Here is an 18,493-nt window from a genome sequence, read left to right as displayed (position 1 = left end):
GCTGGAGGAGAGTGGACGGATGATGGACATGGAGGTGGGCGGGGTTAGAGCTGGGAGAGTGGATGGATGATGGGATGGAGGTGGGCGGGGCTAGGGCTGGAGGAGAGTGGACTGATGATGGAAGTGGAGGTGGGCAGAGCTAGGGCTGGAGAAGAGTGGACGGATGATGGACATGGAGGAGGGCGGGGTTAGAGCTGGAGGAGAGTGGACGGATGATGGACGTGGAGGTGGGAGGGGCTAGGGCTGGAGGAGAGTGGACGGATGATGGATGTGGAGGTGGGTGGGGCTAGGGCTGGAGGAGAGTGGACAGATGATGGACATGGAGGAGGGCGGGGTTAGAGCTGGAGGAGAGTGGACGGATGATGGACGTGGAGGTGGGAGGGGCTAGGGCTGGAGGAGAGTGGACGGATGATGGGGTGGAGGTGGGCGGAGCTAGAGCTGGGAGAGTGGATGGATGACAGGTGTGGATGCAGATTGGGCGAGGCCGGGCAGTGTGAGAGCCTGTTCCCTGGCTGCCTCCCAGGCCGTGTTCACCCACTCCCCCACCAGGTCCCAGGGCTGTGGTGCCACAGAGGCCCCGGGGCCCGGCGCCCAGCCCACCTCGCGGTGCACTTACTGCGGAGGCCCTGGGCGGGGTGCAGGCCGCCACTCCCGGACGAGGGCAGGGAGCACTGCTGGCACACGCATTCCTTGCCGTTGAAGGTCACGCGGTCCCCCGGGGGGAAGGGCAGCCTGCAAGAGAGGGCGTCACCGCCAGGCCCACTCCCCCCTGCTCTGGGGACCCCTGCCCCTGGATGGCACCACCAGCGCGGGCGGGGCAGGGGCGGGTGCTGTGCGGACTCTCGGTCACTCACGCTTGAGCCCGGTTGTCCTCAACCGTGCAAGCAGAAGCGTGGGGCTCCCGGGCGTGGTGAGCGGGGGCGGGGGATGCAGTGGTCCCCAGGTCACCTTGCCCCGGGCTCCCCTGACCGCTCCAAGACAGCGCAGACGCTGCCACGGGCTGGACACCCGTGGGGGCGCCGGGCCCGATGAGACGCCGGCGCTCGCCCCATTTAAGAGCTTTATGGTGGCTGCCCGAGTGATTAGCCTCGGAGGACAGCTGAGTCCACTCCGGCCCACGCGGGAAGCCCGGGGCCGCCAGGAGCACGCCTGTAGACGCCCAGGTGCTGCTCGACGCACCACGTTTTCATTTAGAATCCTGGTGTTCTGCTCAAGATGGATGTGTGTGTGTGTGTGTGTTTTTTGGGGGGGCAGGTATTTCAATTAAAAAAAATACTGCATTAAAATATCCTGTTTCCTGATGGCTGGTGTTTGGTGTCCCCTCAAATTCTGCAGCCAAAGCGGATGCCTGGAGCCAGGCTGGCTGGGAGCCGCAGAGCGCCCGCCCCCTCCCGCTCCAAGGATGCCCTCGGCCTCGCCCCGTGTGTGTTGTGGCCTCTGGGGTGACAGGGACGCCCCTGGCTGTGTGACCCAGGACAGGTTCCTCAACCCCTCTGAGCTCCTGTTCTGCACAGCAGGGCTACCGGCTCTTGCTCCGCAGGGTCCCCTCCCCCACCCTTCCTGCACCCACCAGCACATTTCCTGCTCCCGGGGCGGGCCGAGTCAAGGCAGCTACTGTCACTCTGCAAAGCTGAGCGCACAGCCCCGGGGCCAGCACGGTCACGGTGGAGACCCTTTGTCCACTGCGACCCCTGCGACCCCTGGCCCCAGCCCCCCGGGGCAACCTCTGGCCCCACAGCTCAGACTCGTCTTCTCTGGAACTGTGCAGGAGCAGATCTGAGTGGACAGGCGTGTGCTCAGTGTCCCATGTCGGGACCGGCCCACGCTGTGGCACGCATCGATGGTTCTTTGCACTTCACCGTCGGGTCGTCTCCCAGGGCACACGCTCACCCAGCGCCCGGGGCACCGTGGGGTTTCCTGGTGGGGCTGGTGCAGGTGACGCCGTTGGCCGACAGTGTCCACCGTGGACACACGCTTCCCCTGCCTGGCGTCTCACGCTAAGGATGTCTCTCACCGTACAAGAGACCACCACGTCCGGTTCCCAGAGGCAGCGCAGGCGGCTGCTTTAGCGTCGGGGCCTCTCAACACTTGTCCGTGACCCAGCAGCCGGGGCCGGTGTTCCACTGCGGGTGTTTTTTGTTTGTTTGTTTGTGTTTTTTTTTTTTTTTTTTTTGACAGGCAGAGTGGACAGTGAGAGAGAGAGACAGAGAGAAAGGTCTTCCTTTGCCGTTGGTTCACCCTCCAATGGCCGCCACGGCTGGCGCGCTGCGGCCAGCGCACCACGCTGATCCGAAGCCAGGAGCCAGGTGCTTCTCCTGGTCTCCCATGGGGTGCAGGGCCCAAGCACTTGGGCCATCCTCCACTGCACTCCCTGGCCACAGCAGAGAGCTGGCCTGGAAGAGGGGCAACCGGGACAGAATCCGGCGCCCCGACCGGGACTAGAACCCGGTGTGCCGGCGCCGCTAGGCGGAGGATTAGCCTAGTGAGCCGCGGCGCCAGCCTCCACTGCGGGTTTATTTCCATTCCCTGGGCCGCTGTGAGCTCAGCCCTGCTGCCTGTGCCTGCTGGGCGCTCGCGGAGCCTCTGGGGTGCTGTCGACGCCTGTCCGCTTTGCACAGGTGCTTGGTCTTCTCAGCGTCACCTGTTTTGTGAGCAGGCCTTGGTCAGAGCCGGGCACTCACACGGTCCCCCGCGGGCGTGTGGTCCACGCGTGGTCTCACTGATGTTTTCCACAGCTTCTCCTCCAGCCCAGCTTCCCGGGGCCTCACTGCAGGCGATGGGCGGCCGCCTTGTGTGGTCCACAAAGGCCTCACTGCCTTTCTCACAGCTTTAATGGGTCCTTTAGCAAGCTAGCTTTGTAAGATTTATTTGAGAGGCAGAATGACAGAGAGACGGAGAGAGAGGGAGAGAGAGAGGTCTTCCATCGGCTGGTGCACTCCCCAGATGGCCTAACAGCCAAGGCCGGGCCGATCCGAAGGCAGGAGCCAGGAGCTTCTTCTGGACTCTCCCACGTGGGTGCAGGGGCCCAAGGACTTGGGCCGTCCTCTGCTGTCTCAGGTGCACTAGCAGGGAGCTGGATCACAAGTGGAGCAGCCGGGACGTGAGCCGGCACCCATATGGGACGCCGGTGCCACAAGTGGACGCTTACCCTGCTACGGCACCGCGCCGGCCCCAACGAGCTGTCTTTGAAAGCACTTGGAGAGGGGAACAAAGTGGCCGCAAAGGGGGCCTCTGGGCCAGGCCGCAGCAGGGCTCCCGTTGCTGCTGCTGACCACGGTCCTGACCGAAGCTCAGGCTCCGCCTTGGCCGCAGCAGGGCTCCCGTTGCTGCTGCTGACCACGGTCCTGACCGAAGCTCAGGCTCCGCCTTGGCCGAAGCGCTGGGCTCGGGCTCGGGCCACACGGCGTCTTGGCGCGGGCCTGGCAGCCGACCTGCGCACTGCACAGCTTCCCCGAGGGAGAGGAGCTGCGTGCGCGGCAGAGAGGAGGCGGCTGTTTCCAATTTTCCAGCTCATGGACGATGGCACTGATTCAAACCGGGACCAGATCGGACAGCGAATCCGCCGATTCCCTGTCTGACGAACACTATGCTTGCCGTCCTGGTCGCCAGACCAGCCGCCGCCTGCCAAACCCAGACGAGAACAACTCACATCCCCGACGTCAGAGACGCATCTACCGTCCCCCAGCCCTGCTGGAGGAGGCGACGGAGCCCTGCACCCAGCTCCGTCGGAAACTGGTGAGAGTCCAGTCTAAGCCAGAACGGAGTGTGCAGCCCTGTGGGGGCAGGACCCCCGGAGCTGGGAGGGTCCCACTCGCTGATGAGAAGCTAGGAGCACCCAGAAACCGTCTTGAGGGTGGAGGACGCGAGGCTTCCTGGAGGTGTCTCTCAACTCCGGCGATCGTAACCGCGCCGCCGGTCCCCTGGGCGACGGGGCCGCCCTGCACCTGCCGTGCGGCCGTGGCTACGGCTGTGGAGTAGCTGAGAGTGTACGGGGACGTGGAATCTGTGCGTGACCATCCAGGCTCATGAGGCCTAAGACTGGAGCTCAGGGAGAAGCGGGGCCTCTCCCTGCCTCCGGGAATCCCCGCTCCTTCACAAGTCCAAGCTTGGAGAGCGACAACAGACGTCTCAGTTTCCACTCCTCACAGCTCCTCACTCCTTCCCCCGCTGCCTGTGGCCCAAGGAACCCCTGCAGGCCGGGGCTGGGTGGGCAGCTCCAGTCCCGGGGCGCTGAGTGACGAGGGCCACCTGCTGTGAGTCTCGCTGGAGTCAGGCCTTAAGGAATCAACATACAATGCAAACAAAATCACCCAACTTCACGAAGACTGTATTTGCTGTAACTTCAGCCGTATTTTAAAAAATGGACGCTTGGGTTATGTTTTTGTCTTACTATCTGTAGCTACTTTAATTGGTACCGGCACAGGGTTTTGTTCTCTTAATCAAATCTTAGGCGCTGATCACTGCTGCTCCCTACCTCCCGGCGTGGTGCTGCCCGTGTCACCCACCTCCCAGGCTGAACACTCAGCAGGATTCAACGATTCTGCTCAGAACACGCCCTCGAACCTGTGCTTCGAGGTTTAGCAGGAAACACTGAATTCCACCTGCCGGTTCACTCCCCGGATGGCAACAACACCGGGACCGGGCCAGGTCGGAGCCAGGAGCCAGGAGCTCCGTCCTCGTCCCGCGAGGGACACCTTCCCCTGCCCTCCCCGGTGTGGGCCGGGAGCTGGAGCAGAAGCAGAGCAGCCGGCACGCAAACCAGCGTGCGACACGGGCGGCCGGCGTCGCGGGTGGCGGCCTCGGGGCTGCACCACCAGCCCGGCCCCGGTTTTCAGCAGTGCGATGAGACAGGCTCTGTGCGCTCATCCTGCCGCGCTTCTGCGCGACCCGCGGGGTCCCAGCGTCCTTGCCACCGCGGAATCGTCGGCCACCGTTTCAGCCCCTCCCCTCACTGCACCAAGAGACAGATGTTTCCGAGTTCTGTCCTCTGCCCTCCTCCCCCCGCCACCCCCCCCGGGACTGGTTTCTGCGCTGTGTCTCCCAGTCCACCGGTCCTTCCTTCTCCGACGCCGATCACTGCTAACGCCTCGCGGGGAAGTTCTGCGTGAAGGAATCCCATTCCTCATTGCTAGACGCTCCTGCCAGTTCCGACTCCCTGATCAGAGGCGTGTTCTCCTCTAAACCCGTGAGCCAGCCACGGCAGCCACGGCGAAGCCGTCTGCTCCTCCCCACGGCCGTGGTTTCTGGGCCTGCCTCTCAGGACTGAGTTTTCCAGTCTCTCCTCTGACCGGCGCTGTTGGCTCTTGTTTGTCGCTGACATTTTGTGCGGGTGAGAGCCGGACAGCTTCTCCTCCCGTGCAGGGTGCCGGATGCGGCTCCGGGAGGAGCCGGGGTCCGTGCCAGGGCCTCGCTCCAGGGCTGCGTCCATCCTACGAAGGCAGCAGGGCCCTCTGAGGCCCCCCGGACTCCCCAGCAGGCTCTGGCCGTGCACCGAGGAATCTTCTCTCTGCCAGTGGTTCCCATCAACCGTGGCTGCAGCCGGTGGGAGTCCCCCCGGCCTGTGTGGCTTTGTCCGTGGCCCAGGACTCAGTGGCACCCCCACAAGTCTCCGAGGCCTGAGCTCTGTCCAGCTCGGTCCCCTCTATGCTCTGCCCCACGTGGCCCAGCCCCCGTCTTTCCATCCACAGACTCCCACCCCAGGGAAACAAGCACTCTGTTGGGGTCCCCCCCTCCTGTGGCCCAAGGAACCCCTGCAGGCCGGGCCGGGTGGGCAGCTCCAGTCCCGGGCGCTGAGTGACGAGGGCCACCTGCTGTTGTTTTTAAAAACAGTCATCCAGGGTGATCCTCCAGGCAACCGCGATTGCGTCCGCCCACGACATCACGCACCCCAGGGCCCTGGGGAGCCGCGGCCAGGTCACACGGCCGGACACGCACAGGCCCTCAGACGCCGCGCCTGTGCCGGAAGCTTCCATCTATCTTGGGCACGGCTGTCACCCCAGAGGAGAGCTTTGGAAACAACACGCAGGGAGGCCCAGTGACCTGGGTGTGGTGAGGCGGGGCGATGGGGAGGGAAATGAGCCTTGTTTACAGCTCTGTGTGTTCTAGAACATTCCCACGGGGCAAAAGTGCTGGCGGCTGGGGGAGGGAGGGCCCCTGGGAACGCCAGCTGGGGCAGGCGAGCTCGGGCGTGTGTGGCCTTGCTGCCGAGGTCGGCACTGGTCTCCGCCGCGGTCACACGTGCTGTGGCCACACGCGGGGACCAGACCAGTGTCAGACCCTGCCCCGCCCACAGGGGACTGCCTGCCACTCAGCGACAGGCTCACAGGGCTCCACACGGTACAACACAGAGCACCCAGGATGCAGCGGGGACCGCGGGGAGGACCGGGGAGGCTCGCCCCGGAGTGGCCCCTTGGCAGCGAGGTCTGAGGCCTGAGGGAGCCTGAGGCATCCCAGCAGACGCCCACGCAGAGGGGACTCAGCAGGACGTGGGTGGGCAGGGAGGGTCCCGTGGACAGAGGGCACAGCCACGTGAGAGCAGGACACGTGAGGACGAGACCTCCCTGGCCCGGGAGGTCCCTGAGTAGCAAAGACCACAGAGAAAGCACTGGAGTGTAGGGTGGGGCTGGATCAGGGCGGCTCAGGGCAGGGGGCCCGGACGAGAGGATTCCTGGGTGTGCAGAGGGGAGCAGAGGAGACAGGCGGGGTGAGGGACTCAGGAGCGGGCGACACAGACGGAGCAGGCTGAGCTCGGCACCCGCCCGTGCCCAGAGCCAGCTCTGCCCCCGACCTGGTGTCTCCGGGCTGGTGTGTGAAGGTGCGGCCTGGGCTCAGGCGTGGGGGTCAGGGGAGGGGAGGGCGGCACGCTGGGCCGGCCGGGGCTGCCACTCACCGGCAGACGGCACAGACGAAGCAGTCGGGGTGGTAGGTCCTGCCCAGCGCCGACACCACCTCGCCCTCGATGAACTGGTCGCAGCAGAAGCAGCGGGTGCCGTACAGGCGCTGGTAGTCCAGCGTGCAGATGTACTCGCCCTGGCGCACGAAGAAGCCACCCTCGGCCAGGTCACAGCCGCACGCTGCGGACGGGAGGTGGGGCTGGCGTCAGCCAAGGAGCGGCCCTGGGGCCCGTCCCAGGTGGTCGCTGTACCTGGGGGACCTGCAGTGGAGCTGGGCGTGGGAGGTGGGCCGCGTCCGGCAGAGGTAGCACAGGTCAGCGTGTGAGCACCTGGCGCCAGGCCCTGCTCCAGGGGGCTGGCGACTCCACGGACATCAGGTGCTCCGGGGGTCGGCGCCCCGGGTCTGCACAGGGGGACACCCTCCCTATCCCTGGGGGACTCCACGACCCCCACAGTGGGACCCTGCCAGGCCCCTGCAGGAGGACGAACCCCGGGGACGCCTGGGCGCCATTTCATCCCCCCGCCCCCGCCCTGCCCCACACCACCGGTTCCGGACACGGTGGAGCCCTGTGGCAGGGCCGAGGGGACTCTCCCAGGTGGGGAGCAGCCAGGTCCCCACTCCGAGGACTGGGTCAGCCCTGGGACACACACTCTCCCCTCCCACGTGTTCACCTCCAGCCCAGGGCACTCGGGAGCCACGCCCGGATTCAGAGGGAGCAGCCCCTCTCTGCTGGAGCCCGAGGAAGCCCCAGCCGCCCACCCGGTCAGTCCCAGGGCCTGGTGGGTTGGCCAGGCTCCGTGGTCCCCACGCCAGAGGTTTCAAGTTGACGCCGGAAGCTCCCATGGCAGGGCTCACTGACTGCTAAGGAAGCCATCTCTGGTTCATTGTAAACGCGGGCAAAGCGCCCGGGGCATCTCCAGGCTGAGCACACACAGCCGAATGCCAATGCCAGGGCAATGCCTCCCTCAGCCCTCAGCGAAGCCCAGGCCCAGGCTCCTGGTCACAGCCCAGCCGTGGCCCCAGGGCAGCTCCATGGCCTGCAGCACTCCAAGGCCACATCCGCTCACAGGGAGCCCCCACACAGCTGAGACCCAGACCAGAGCAGCCCAGAGCCCAGCGCTGGAGTCACCCTGACTGCAGTCCCCGATCCACCTGCAGGTGGCGCTGTGCCTCGCCCCCAGCCAAATTCCCTCCCTCTCTCCTGGAGCTGTCCTGAGAATGCTGGGGTCACCGGCCTCTGCCCACTAAAGTGGACGGTCCGAGTCGCCAGGAGCCCTAGAAGTCCGCTACGTGTACGCGTCCACTCAGGGAGAAGGGGCAGGGCCGGCCACCCGGGAAGCGCTCTCCGGGAGACCGGAGGGGTGGCCCAGTGAGCCCGGTTGCAGCCAGGAAGCCCGGGTTCCTTGGCCCAGACGACACCTGCTCTCTCCAGGTCACACGAGGTCGTGGCCTCGGCGCTTAGCCGGCTGTGCGACTTGGGGCGAGCCACCTAACCCTCCCGAACCTGCGTGTTCCGGCTGCAGCATTAATGCGACCTTGTGAGGGGAGGAGCGGGGCAGGGGCATGGAGCGAGCGGGTGGGGGTACCAGAGCACAGCCAGACGGCCAGGTGCGTGCGCAGCGGTTACGGCGCAGCTTGGGGCTCTCGCACCCCATCCTGGAGAGCCTGGGTCCCACCCCAACCCCGTTCCCAAGTCCGGCTCCCTGCTAACGTGCACCCTGGAGGCAGCAGGGCACGGCCAAGGGCTTGAGTCCCGATGGAGCTCCAAGGTGGCCCTGCCCACGTGGGGAGCAAACCAGTGAACCGAAGAGCAGCACCGACCGGGCTCGGGGAGGGAGGGCTTGCTGGGGCGGGGCGGCCCGTGCAGGTCCTGGCGCTCCCGGTGGGCACGGGGCCGGGAGAACCCAGCAGGTGACACCCAGGGCCCTCTCCCGCCCTCTGCTGCTCCCTGGGGAGCTGGGGCAGGGCTGCCAACCAACATAAACCACAAGGCCACGGGGCCAGCATCTGGCACAGCTGTGCAGACCCTGCCTGGGACACCTGCACCCCGTATCAGGCCTGGGCTTAGGTCCCGGCTCCACCTCCCGTCCGGCTTCCCACTGATAAAGGCCAGGAGGCACTGGACGCTGGCCCGAGTGCTCGGGCCCCCGCCACCTGCCTGGGAGACCCGGATGGAGCTCCTGGCCTCGCCCCAGCTGCTACAGGCCTCTGGGCAGTGAATGAGCACTGGAAGCTCCGTCCGTCTGTCTCTCTGCCTTTCAAATAGAAATAAATAAATTTTAAGAACCATAAAGCCAGAGAACTCCAGAGGCACCTGTGAGCTCTCCCTGGGGCGGCTCTGAGGACAGCCGGCCGCTGCCTCTTTCCCCCCGTCCCGAGACGGCTCCCTAACTATGGCTGTCCACAGCGCTCCCCGTGGGACATGCCACTCCAGTGCCTGGGGGCGGGGCTGTGCAGAGTGTGTGTGCCCTGGGCAGGGGTGAGGCCACCCTTGGGATATGGGCCTTGGTTCTGGGAGGCCTGGCCAGGCCCCGTGGATGGCCAGGAACGTCCTGTCCTGCGCCAACCCCGGCCCCCATGCAGCTGCGGCCGTCACCAGGCTACGCACACACACACACAGCCCCTCCCGGACACGCGCGCCGCCCCCGCCTGTCCCCTTGGCACTGCCCCACATCCTGCACCTGCTCGGCTCTGCCGCTGACCGCAGCACAGGACACCAGCGCCGTGTGTCCAGGGTGTCACGAGTGAGGCCACTACCGACCACGGCTGACATCAGCACAGACCTTGAGCTGCTTCCAGAAGCGGCAACAGCGCTGAGCGTGGGAAAGGACCCACTACGTGCCACGCGTGGACACAGTGTGCGCCGGCACTCTGAGCCAGCTGGGCTTCCAACAGCCCCAGCCCCAGACCAGATGGCCCCTCCACTCGACCTGGCCACCCTCCCCCTGCCCGGCCTGCAGAGCCCACGACTTCCCCTCGCCTGCCACAGGGACGCCCAGGAGCCACAGGAACGCAGGGCAGCCGGGCCCCCCGGAGCTGCCCGAGCATCACCGCCAAGGCTCTCAGTAGGGCCCCAGGGCCACGCCCTCCTCCGCAGCCAGCCCGGCTCAGCCGGAGGCACCACGGGCTCAGCCTGCTCAGCCTGACCCCGCGATTCCCGGGCCCTCGGACGACATCACCTCGGAGAATTCACCACGCTGGGCCCTCGTACATCACTGCTGACCGTGTGTGATGACATCACTGCTGACCGTGTGCGATGACATCACTGCTGACTGTGTGTGATGACATCACTGCTGACTCTGTGTGATAACATCACTGCTGACTTGTGTGATGACATCACTGCTGACTCTGTGTGTGTGATGACATCACTGCTGACCCTGTGTGTGTGATGACGTCACTGCTGACTGTGTGTGATGACATCATTGCTGACTTGTGTGATGACATCACTGCTGACCGTGTGTGTGACGACGTCACTGCTGACCGTGTGTGTGTGATGACATCACTGCTGACTGTGTGTGATGACATCACTGCTGACTGTGTGTGTGATGACATCACTGCTGTGTGTGATGACGTCACTGCTGACTGTGTGTGATGACATCACTGCTGACAGTGTGTGATGACATCACTGCTGACTTGTGTGATGACATCACTGCTGACAGTGTGTGATGACATCACTGCTGACCCAGACGCCTGCCACTGCTGCTTCTGTCACCAGTGCACCTGGGGCAGCCGCCGCTGACGGCCTGAGTGTCCCGAGCCGGGCAGCCACCGTCCGGGCTGTCACCACACACCCCGCCGCTAGTGGCCAGGGCCACGCTGGCTCCCACACCTGCTGGAGGGGCCGGGGAAGCGGGGGAGCGGCCCCGCCCCCTGAGCCCATGTGGCCCAGGCCCCGTGCCCGTCCCACTCGGCTGCGCACTGCGCTTGGGAACATCCTGCTAAGGAAGCCATGCTCCTGCCCCCGTGTGTCAAACAAGCTCCAACATGGCGCCAGTGCGCGGGCGTTGCTGTCCAGAAACACCACAAATGTCTTTACAGGGACTGGAAATTAACCTGGGGAAACCCCACAGTGCCCCGGAAAGCCCTCGTGGGTCGGGGAACGGCCCAGACGCAGGGCGGGGCCGCTGTGGGGGCAGGGCCCTTCCCCACCCAGCAAGGGTCTCCCTGGCCCCCACGGGGACAGGACAAGGCTGGCCTGGGCCGGCCACTCCCCCAGCACAGAGGACAAACCCCGCAGGGGGCACGGGCAGCGGGGTGAGGCCGCTGTGGGCCACCCTGAAACCTGGGCCTGCCCGTGTCCTCACTGGGACGTGAACCTCTGGCCGCCTGTGCCACCGGCCAGGGACGTCTGGGAAGACGGGGCCTGCAGAGGACATCACAGGGCTGAGCCAGGCCGGAGCGGGGGGGACCCTGGTGACGCCGGGGATCCAGGGACCCTCAGGGAGGTCCCCGAGGGCCGCCAACGCTTGTGCACAGCGCCCGGGGTGGGACCTGGGCGCCCCTGCCCCCGCCCGTGTCCTCGCACGGGGGCGGGCTCAGGCCTGCTCCGGCTTCCCTCCTGTCCTCTCTCTGCTGTGGCTGCCAGGGCCAAGGCGGATGTGTTCACCGGAACCCACGGCAGCGTCCCTGTGCCGCTCTGGAGGGCGGGCAGGGGCCCGTGTCGGGGGCCCGGGAGGCCCCGGGTGCCCACCGCTGGGCTCGCGCGGCGGCCTCTGGCTGCGGGCCGGGTGCTCGCTTTGCTCCGCCACGGGGCAGGATTCTCCACACAGGGCCCAGCCTGGAGGGCCCCGCGAGAGGCCTGGCCCCTGCCCCTCCCTCCCCTCCGCCCCAGCCTGGCCAGGGGACGCTGCTGGAGGGGCGGCTGGGTCTCCCTCCCCCCTTCCCTCCTCCGGCGGGCACTCACCCTTGCAGACGAAGCACTTGATGTGGAAGTACCTGTTCTGTACCCGCAGCACCTCACCCCTGCACACATTCCCACACGTGTTGCACAGGATCGCCGTGCTGGCCGGCTTCTCCGGGGCGCTGTGCGCAGCCGGGGGCTGGGACACTGCGAGAGAGAAGGGGCCAGGTCAGAGGGCAGAGGCAGACACGCGACTGGGCACAGGGCAACCCGGGGCCGTGTCAGAGGGCGGAGGCACAGGGCAACTCAGGGCCCTGTCAGAGGATGGAGGTACAGGGCAACCCGGGGCCATGTCAGAGGGCGGAGGCACAGGGCAACCCGGGGCCGTGTCAGAGGGCAGAGGCAGAGGTGCCAGAAATGGCAACTCAGGGCCCTGTCAGAAGATGGAGGTACAGGGCAACCTGGGGCCGTGTCAGAGGGCGGAGGCACCGGGCACAGGGCAACTTGAGACCCGCCCCCACCACCCCTGCAAATCCCAGACACCAGGGGTCAGACTCGGCTCTCCTTTTGCCTGGGGACCAACAGGACTCAGGACACGTGGCAGGCGGCCACCACCTGTGAGCCCAAGGTGGGGCTCCCATTTTCACAGCCACGTCCCAGGCGCAGTCGGCCCCCGTGTGGCACACCTGGCGTGGGGAGGCCGACCAAGCCCTTGACCCCACCCAGCTCCTCCCAGGGTCTCGAGGGCCAGTCCCCCGGTGAGCTGGGCAGCCCAGGGCTGAGACCCCCAACCCAGCAGGGACAACAGGGACCGGAGCGGCAGGGGCCGTCCTGGCCACAGAGGGGTCTGGGCAGGAAGCAGGAGCCACGGGGGCTCTGGGGGCTGCAGCGGGGCCTGCAGAGGCCTCCCCAGGAAAGTCCGCGTGCTTGGTGACGCCCAGAGTCCCAGCTGGTGAGAGTGAGGCCACGGAGGAGCCACGGGCGCTGGAGCTCGGGGCCGGCACAGGTGCTCGCGGGAGGCTCCGGCAGCTGGTGGCCCCCAGGCCGCACGTTCTGACCTCCAGCGCCTCCGCTGAGGCCAGAGGGAGACTCGCCCGGGGCGGGGTGGCGGGGGCAGGGCGTGGCCACGGGGAGTGCGGGCGGCTCCAGGTGAAGACGAGGAAGCAGCCCGGTCCACGTGTGGACGTCACCGGAGCAGCAGCCGCAGGGCACTGGCCCGGCCTTTCCTGGGGGGGCCTCTGCAGGCCCCGCCCCCCAAGCTGGCGGGGGCACCGGCAGGCCCAGGCATCCCGTGCCCCCACTCTGCAGGCCACCCCCAGACCGAGGGCGGCAGCCGCCTCCTCCCAGCTTCCCTCTCGTGGGCCCCACACCCCGGCTGCTCAGGAATGGCCGCAGCGGGACACGGCGCGCATAGACGGGGCCGGACCACAGCCCGCAGCCCCTGGCCAGGAACCAAGGCCCTGACCGTGGCTCCCACTTCCAACTCAGAATCACCCGGAGATGGCAAAGGCGGCCCCGGCAACCCGGCTCCCCCTGCCGACAGCACCGCCTTCCTGCTTCCGCGGGGCCCGGCGCTCCCCTCCGCAAGCCCCTCCACCAGGAGCCGCTGCCGCACTCAAGTGACGGCGTGGGCTTTGCCGAGGTCCCGTGTCTTCCGGTGCCGGCTCCCCGTCCTGGGCCGGAGCCTGAGGCAAGGCTGTGGGTGCACGTGGCTCATCTGCAGGATTCCAGGTGGCAGGAAGGGGCGGGGAGGTGACAGCCAGTGGGCTGCTCACCACCTTGGGCAACAGGGCCCCGCGGGGGGTCTCCAGGGCACCACACAGAACCCGCGGCACCCGGGCTCGGTCCTTAGAGTGTGGGGGCTCCACCCCCGGTCCCCATGCGAGGGTCACCCCAGAGGCAGACGCCCAGCACAAGGGCCCGAGCACAGAAGGGGGCGGGGCACAAGTGCACTGTCACTCGCCGCAGCTCAACCACAGGTGGCCTGGGCTCCGGACGCACCTGCCACACCTCCTCGGAGGGCCCGACACCTGCAGACTCGAGCCCGGGATTCACGTGGCTGCGACACGCGAGTGCTGATGGAGCCGCCAAGCCCCTGTGAAGGCCGAGGCCCCGGGAGGCTGCAGGCCGTCCCACGGCTCCCCAGGAGCCGCATCCCGGCAGACCCCCACCTGGCCAGCGCAGGCAGGACCTGCATCCAGAGGCGGCTCAGAGAAGGGGCCCCAGTCATTCTGGGGACTGCAGGATGCCCAGGGCGGCGGGTGCCAGCTGTGGGACCAGGACGAGGCGCCAGCTGTGGGGACCAGGGCAAAGGCCAGCTCGGAAAGCAGGCGAGGGGGGAGGTGAATGTGGGAAAGCAAACCAGCGCCATCCTGCACACCCGCGCCCAGGTGCACACACAGCAAACAGGCCTGGGCAGAGTCCGGGCTGCTGTCCCTGGGGGTGACGGCGCCATTTCCCAAGTCCGGTGGCCACGGCAGGGCCACCCCATCTATCACTTGACACAGCTGGAGGGAGGGGCAGAGGCGAGGCTCTCGGGGCCTGAACCTAAGACCCCCGGGGCAGAGCCAGGGCCGCCACCGTGGCTGGAGACACGGGACAGTGCCTGCTCGTGGCTGTGTGTGGCCCGGGCAGCTGGGGCTCTGCAGGGGGACGCAGGAGGCGTCACCGCAGGGCACGGCCGTGGATGGAGCTCTTCCAGGCACTGTGCACCCCTCGGGCTGGAGACAAGGAACCACGCACTCGGCCCTGAGGGTCACACAGGCACGCCTCGCGCTCCCAGCCCACAGCTCAGACCAGGCCGACAGAAACGTCGCAGGCCCAGAACACGGCCGCGGCTCCACCTGCCACAACCATGACCCCCGCCCGCCCTCCGTCCCTCCCTCTGTCCACTGTCCAGCTAGCCACCCACCCACTCTCCTCTCACGTCCCCTGGCCCTGGGCAAGACCATCGGCCTCGCAGCCAGCCGGCCAGCATCGTGAGCTCAACAGTGGCCGCTGTCACTCCAGGTGGACAGCCTGGCACCACCGGCCCCCAGATCGGTATGTAGGACCTGGATTTGCTTGGAGGACAGGAAGCCATCCTACCCCCACCCCCAGGGCCTGGCAGCAACCCTGGCCGCCAGCAGTGGTGCTGCCCCCTTGTGGCGAGAAGCAGAGCTGCACCGCGAGGGCCCAGGCCCTCTTGGGGGACGACGGGGCGGGGGTGTGGGTTTGAGCTGTGGGCCCCGAGAGGCATCCCTTGCCCATGCCTGCAGCAGCGAGGACCAGAGCAGTAGGAGCGGCCGGCGGCGAAGGCATCGCCCTGCCCGTGACCCCCCGGGCCCGTGGGCGTCCACACACAGCGGGCGCTCCGAGTCCCCCATGGCGGGGTGGGGGAGGGGAGGACCACCCACCATTTCCTGCACGTGGCCCTCCCTACAGGGAGGGGTCGTTCTGGCCAGGCTGACCGGTCCAGCCGCACCTCTCTGGCAGGAAGCCGAGGTGTTCCCCGGGGGCCTGTGGGAGGGCAGGGGGCTCCCCACGGCAAGGACGGAGCTCAGCCCAGCCCCAAAGACAGAAGCCCTGGGATCAAGCTGGTCTCCAAGGTCAAGGCGGCGTGGGAGGGCCCCACCGCGGCTGAAAGCCGCCGTTCCTTATAGCAACTCATCCCGAACAAGGCCACCAAGCCCAGGCGCCTCCCTGGGTGGGGGTCTCCTGGGCAGGGGGCTCCCTGTGCACAGCAGGCAGCCAGGAGCGCGTGGGACGAAGGACGACCCCTCCGGCCGGCGCTGGGCGACTCCGAGGGACACCCAGGTCTCCTCACTCACACCCGTGCCCCACTGCCCACGAGGGAGGCGTGGCCAGCCCCCCCAGGGCAGGTAGCCGAGGGCAGAGAAACCGAGGCCGGGGAAGAGAAAGGCGGCCAGCGATGCGCAGCCCTGCCCCCTACACTGGCTGCACCTGTGGGGCGCGGGGCCTGGGGGACGCACCTGAGCCTCCCGCCTGAGCCTCTGGGGCAGGGTCCGGGTCCTCCTACCCTGTCCGTGGTGATTCCGAGTAATTCCTGACGTCAGAGGTGGGAGCTGCTGCTCCCAGTGCAAGGCCCTGCTGGCCAGGAACCCCCGGGGACTGCCCGGCCCGTGGAGTCTGTGCTGGTGCCTTCGCCCATGCAGCTGGACCTGCACTTGCAGGGCGGGGGGCACAGCCCCCGGTCACGGTCAGATTCCAGAAGGGCCGGCGTCGCAGCTGGAAGAGCCCAGGAGCAGTGGGCCAGTGGAAGTGACCGCGTACCGCCCATCAGTCCGCCTGGACTCGGCGGCTGTGCGTCTGAGCCAGTGTCCATCCCCTGACCGCGCTGGCCAGGACCCCCCAGCCCTTTCATCTCCATGGACAGCCCCTCCTGTCTTCTCCAAGCCTTCCCTTCAGAGTCGTCTCCTGTGACACTGCCTCTGGGAAGTCCTCTGGGATTTCCCCAGGCGACAGGCTCTGTGGCTGCCCCTGCACACATGGTCTCCACAGGCAGGGCAGCCCCGCTGCCTTCTAACAGCTGTCAAAGCCCAGGGAGGCCTTGGGTGGACGGGCGGTGGACAGACAGGAGGACGCTCAGACACGAGAACGGCCCACGTGAAAAAGAACACGCACCAAGCGCAGGAAGACGGGGAGGAGCCACGGACGCACACGCGTGGCTGAGGGTGGTGAGGCAGCCTTCACAGGCACGGGCCGTGCGCTCCAGCTCTGGGATGCCCTGGGAATAGCACCCCCAGGGACGCGGGAGGGAGAGATGCCAGCGCCCACAGGAGGGTCGGACAGGCGGCGCACGGAGGGGCTCCGGGGCCGTGACGTGAGACCTGCCCTCGGCACCCACAGCACCGAGTGGGCACGGAGGGACTCCGGGGCCGTGACGTGGGACCTGCCCTCAGCACAGCACCGAGTGGGCACAGAGGGGCTCCGGAGCCGTGACGTGGGACCTGCCCTCGGCACCCACAGCACCCAGGGCGAGCCTCACATCAGCCATGCCAGGGACCACAGCCGTGACCACTGATAGCAGCGTCCACGGCAGGCAGGCGTACGTGGGGGTCCCGTGAGCCAAAGGCCCCAAGAATGAAGGCCGAAGCTCACCCAGGCACTGCCGTGGGGCCTGCCTGGTGCCACCACAGCCCCAAGACTCCCGAGTCCCCGAAGGTGAGGCCCGCAGGACAGACCACCCCCCCGCCGGCGGGCTCGGGGTGCGGTGGCCATGACGGTCAAATCCGGGCCACGAGACCCCAGCGCCGGAGCCTCTGGAGAAGCCAAGAGAACCCGCAGCCCACCGCGGGGCGGGGCCGGCCCTGCCACGCCCGCCAGGCTGGAGGAGCCAGGACCGGAGCCGGCAGGGCTACCCACACGCGAGCCTGAGCCGCACAGGGATGGCCGCAGGCCCACCCTCGCCCTGCCGCCCACAGCCCCGGCTCCAGGCGGGGCCTCTGCCCTGACCCTGCGTGGTGCTTGGAGCCGCTGGACACCACTCACCCGCAGTGGTGGAGGCAGGCCCTGCGCCGTGTCCTGAACCGGCCCAGGCCCTGGTGAGGCCAAAGTGGACACAGCCCTGACGCTCTCCCACTGCACCTGCGCCACCCCCGGCCACGACAGCCGCCATGCCCATTTCACAGATGAGGGCACTGAGGCCGGGAGGCGGTCGCAGGGCTGGGGGAGGGGCTTGGTGGGGTCCCAGTCCCCCTGCCGTTCTGCAACTCATTCAACAAGCAGAGGTGCTCTCGGGGGCGGGGGAGACAAGGTGCCAGCCAGCCTCCCCCTTGTGACAGGAGGCAGGCTCTCTCTCTCTCTCTCTCTCTCTCTCGCTCAGATCCTTCTAACCATGACAAGGAGCACGGGACTGCAGAGGGAGGCGCAGGGCTGGGGCGGGAGCAGTGAGGAGAGAAACCGCTGTGCAGTCAGGGAGGGCTTCCAGGAGACACAAGGCGGAGGCTCCGAGGGTGGACAGGCACACTCAGGACAGGAGCAAACACCCCCCACAGTGCTCAGCTGGGCGGCTGCTGTCTGCCCACAGGCCCGCTAGCACCAGGGACCAGGTCTGAGCAGTGCGCCTCACCGGGGCCGGCACTGGGGGACACGGGAGCTGACCCTGGCTCCGTCCCGGGCCCCACCCCTGAGTGCACACACAGGACTACCCGGCAGGAGGTCCAAGAGCTCAGGACTCGCACCCACATCCCGGCTGCCCTCCAGGCCACACACCCCTCTCCCACGGTCACCCCCAGCCCAGGACATTGATAGATCAGGACCCTGGCCCCGCCTACTGCCCCGAGGGTCACCTGTCGGAAAGTCAACCAGGCCACTCAGGAGCGCTTCTTCCCTAACCCACTTTAGCGCCGACTGCTAATTATAACTGCGGGCCGAGGCGGCCGCTCACTCCCGCCGGGGCTGGCACAGCCTGGGCCCAGCACGGGGCCCCGCGGGGCTGTGACTGCCCCCCACGGCGAGGACGCGCTGGGTACCTGTCCCCTGCCAAGCTCTGGGCTGGCTGGGGCCCAACGGTGATGCAGACTTGTCCCTGTCCCCAGGTGGCTCAGGGTCAAGGGCGCGGACGGCAATGGCCGTGCCCAGGCTCCCCCAGGAGAGATCGCAGGCAGGCGCCGCCCTCTGTCAGCGTCGTGTGAGCGTCTCGGGGGCACCCCTGAAACACCGCTGCCCCTGGCCCCCCTCCCCTGCTCTCAGCTGGACCAGGGCCTGAGCACCTGTGTGCAGGTGGGGGAGCGCCCCAAGATGGTTCCCCTGCGTCCT

At 67.4% G+C, this 18,493-nt stretch overlaps 1 protein-coding gene across 10 annotated transcripts in view; it reads right to left on the bottom strand.

The window, feature by feature from the left end:
- Nucleotides 1–18,493, bottom strand: part of ABLIM2 (actin binding LIM protein family member 2) — a 116,656-nt gene that overhangs the window by 71,942 nt on the left and 26,221 nt on the right. For all 10 annotated transcript variants that reach the window (XM_070068005.1, XM_070068002.1, XM_070068001.1 and 7 more), the window contains exons 2-4: nucleotides 11,798–11,941; nucleotides 6,890–7,073; nucleotides 617–732 (exon numbers count right to left, since the gene is read on the bottom strand). In XM_070068005.1, the coding sequence (XP_069924106.1) occupies nucleotides 617–732; nucleotides 6,890–7,073; nucleotides 11,798–11,941 (444 nt within the window). The remainder of the gene's footprint in view (nucleotides 1–616; nucleotides 733–6,889; nucleotides 7,074–11,797; nucleotides 11,942–18,493) is intronic.

Source organism: Oryctolagus cuniculus, chromosome 2 (assembly GCF_964237555.1).
Source record: "Oryctolagus cuniculus chromosome 2, mOryCun1.1, whole genome shotgun sequence".
Lineage (NCBI taxonomy): Eukaryota > Metazoa > Chordata > Mammalia > Lagomorpha > Leporidae > Oryctolagus > Oryctolagus cuniculus.
Note: the sequence above shows the minus strand (reverse complement) of the source record. Positions and strands in the feature narration are given on the sequence as shown.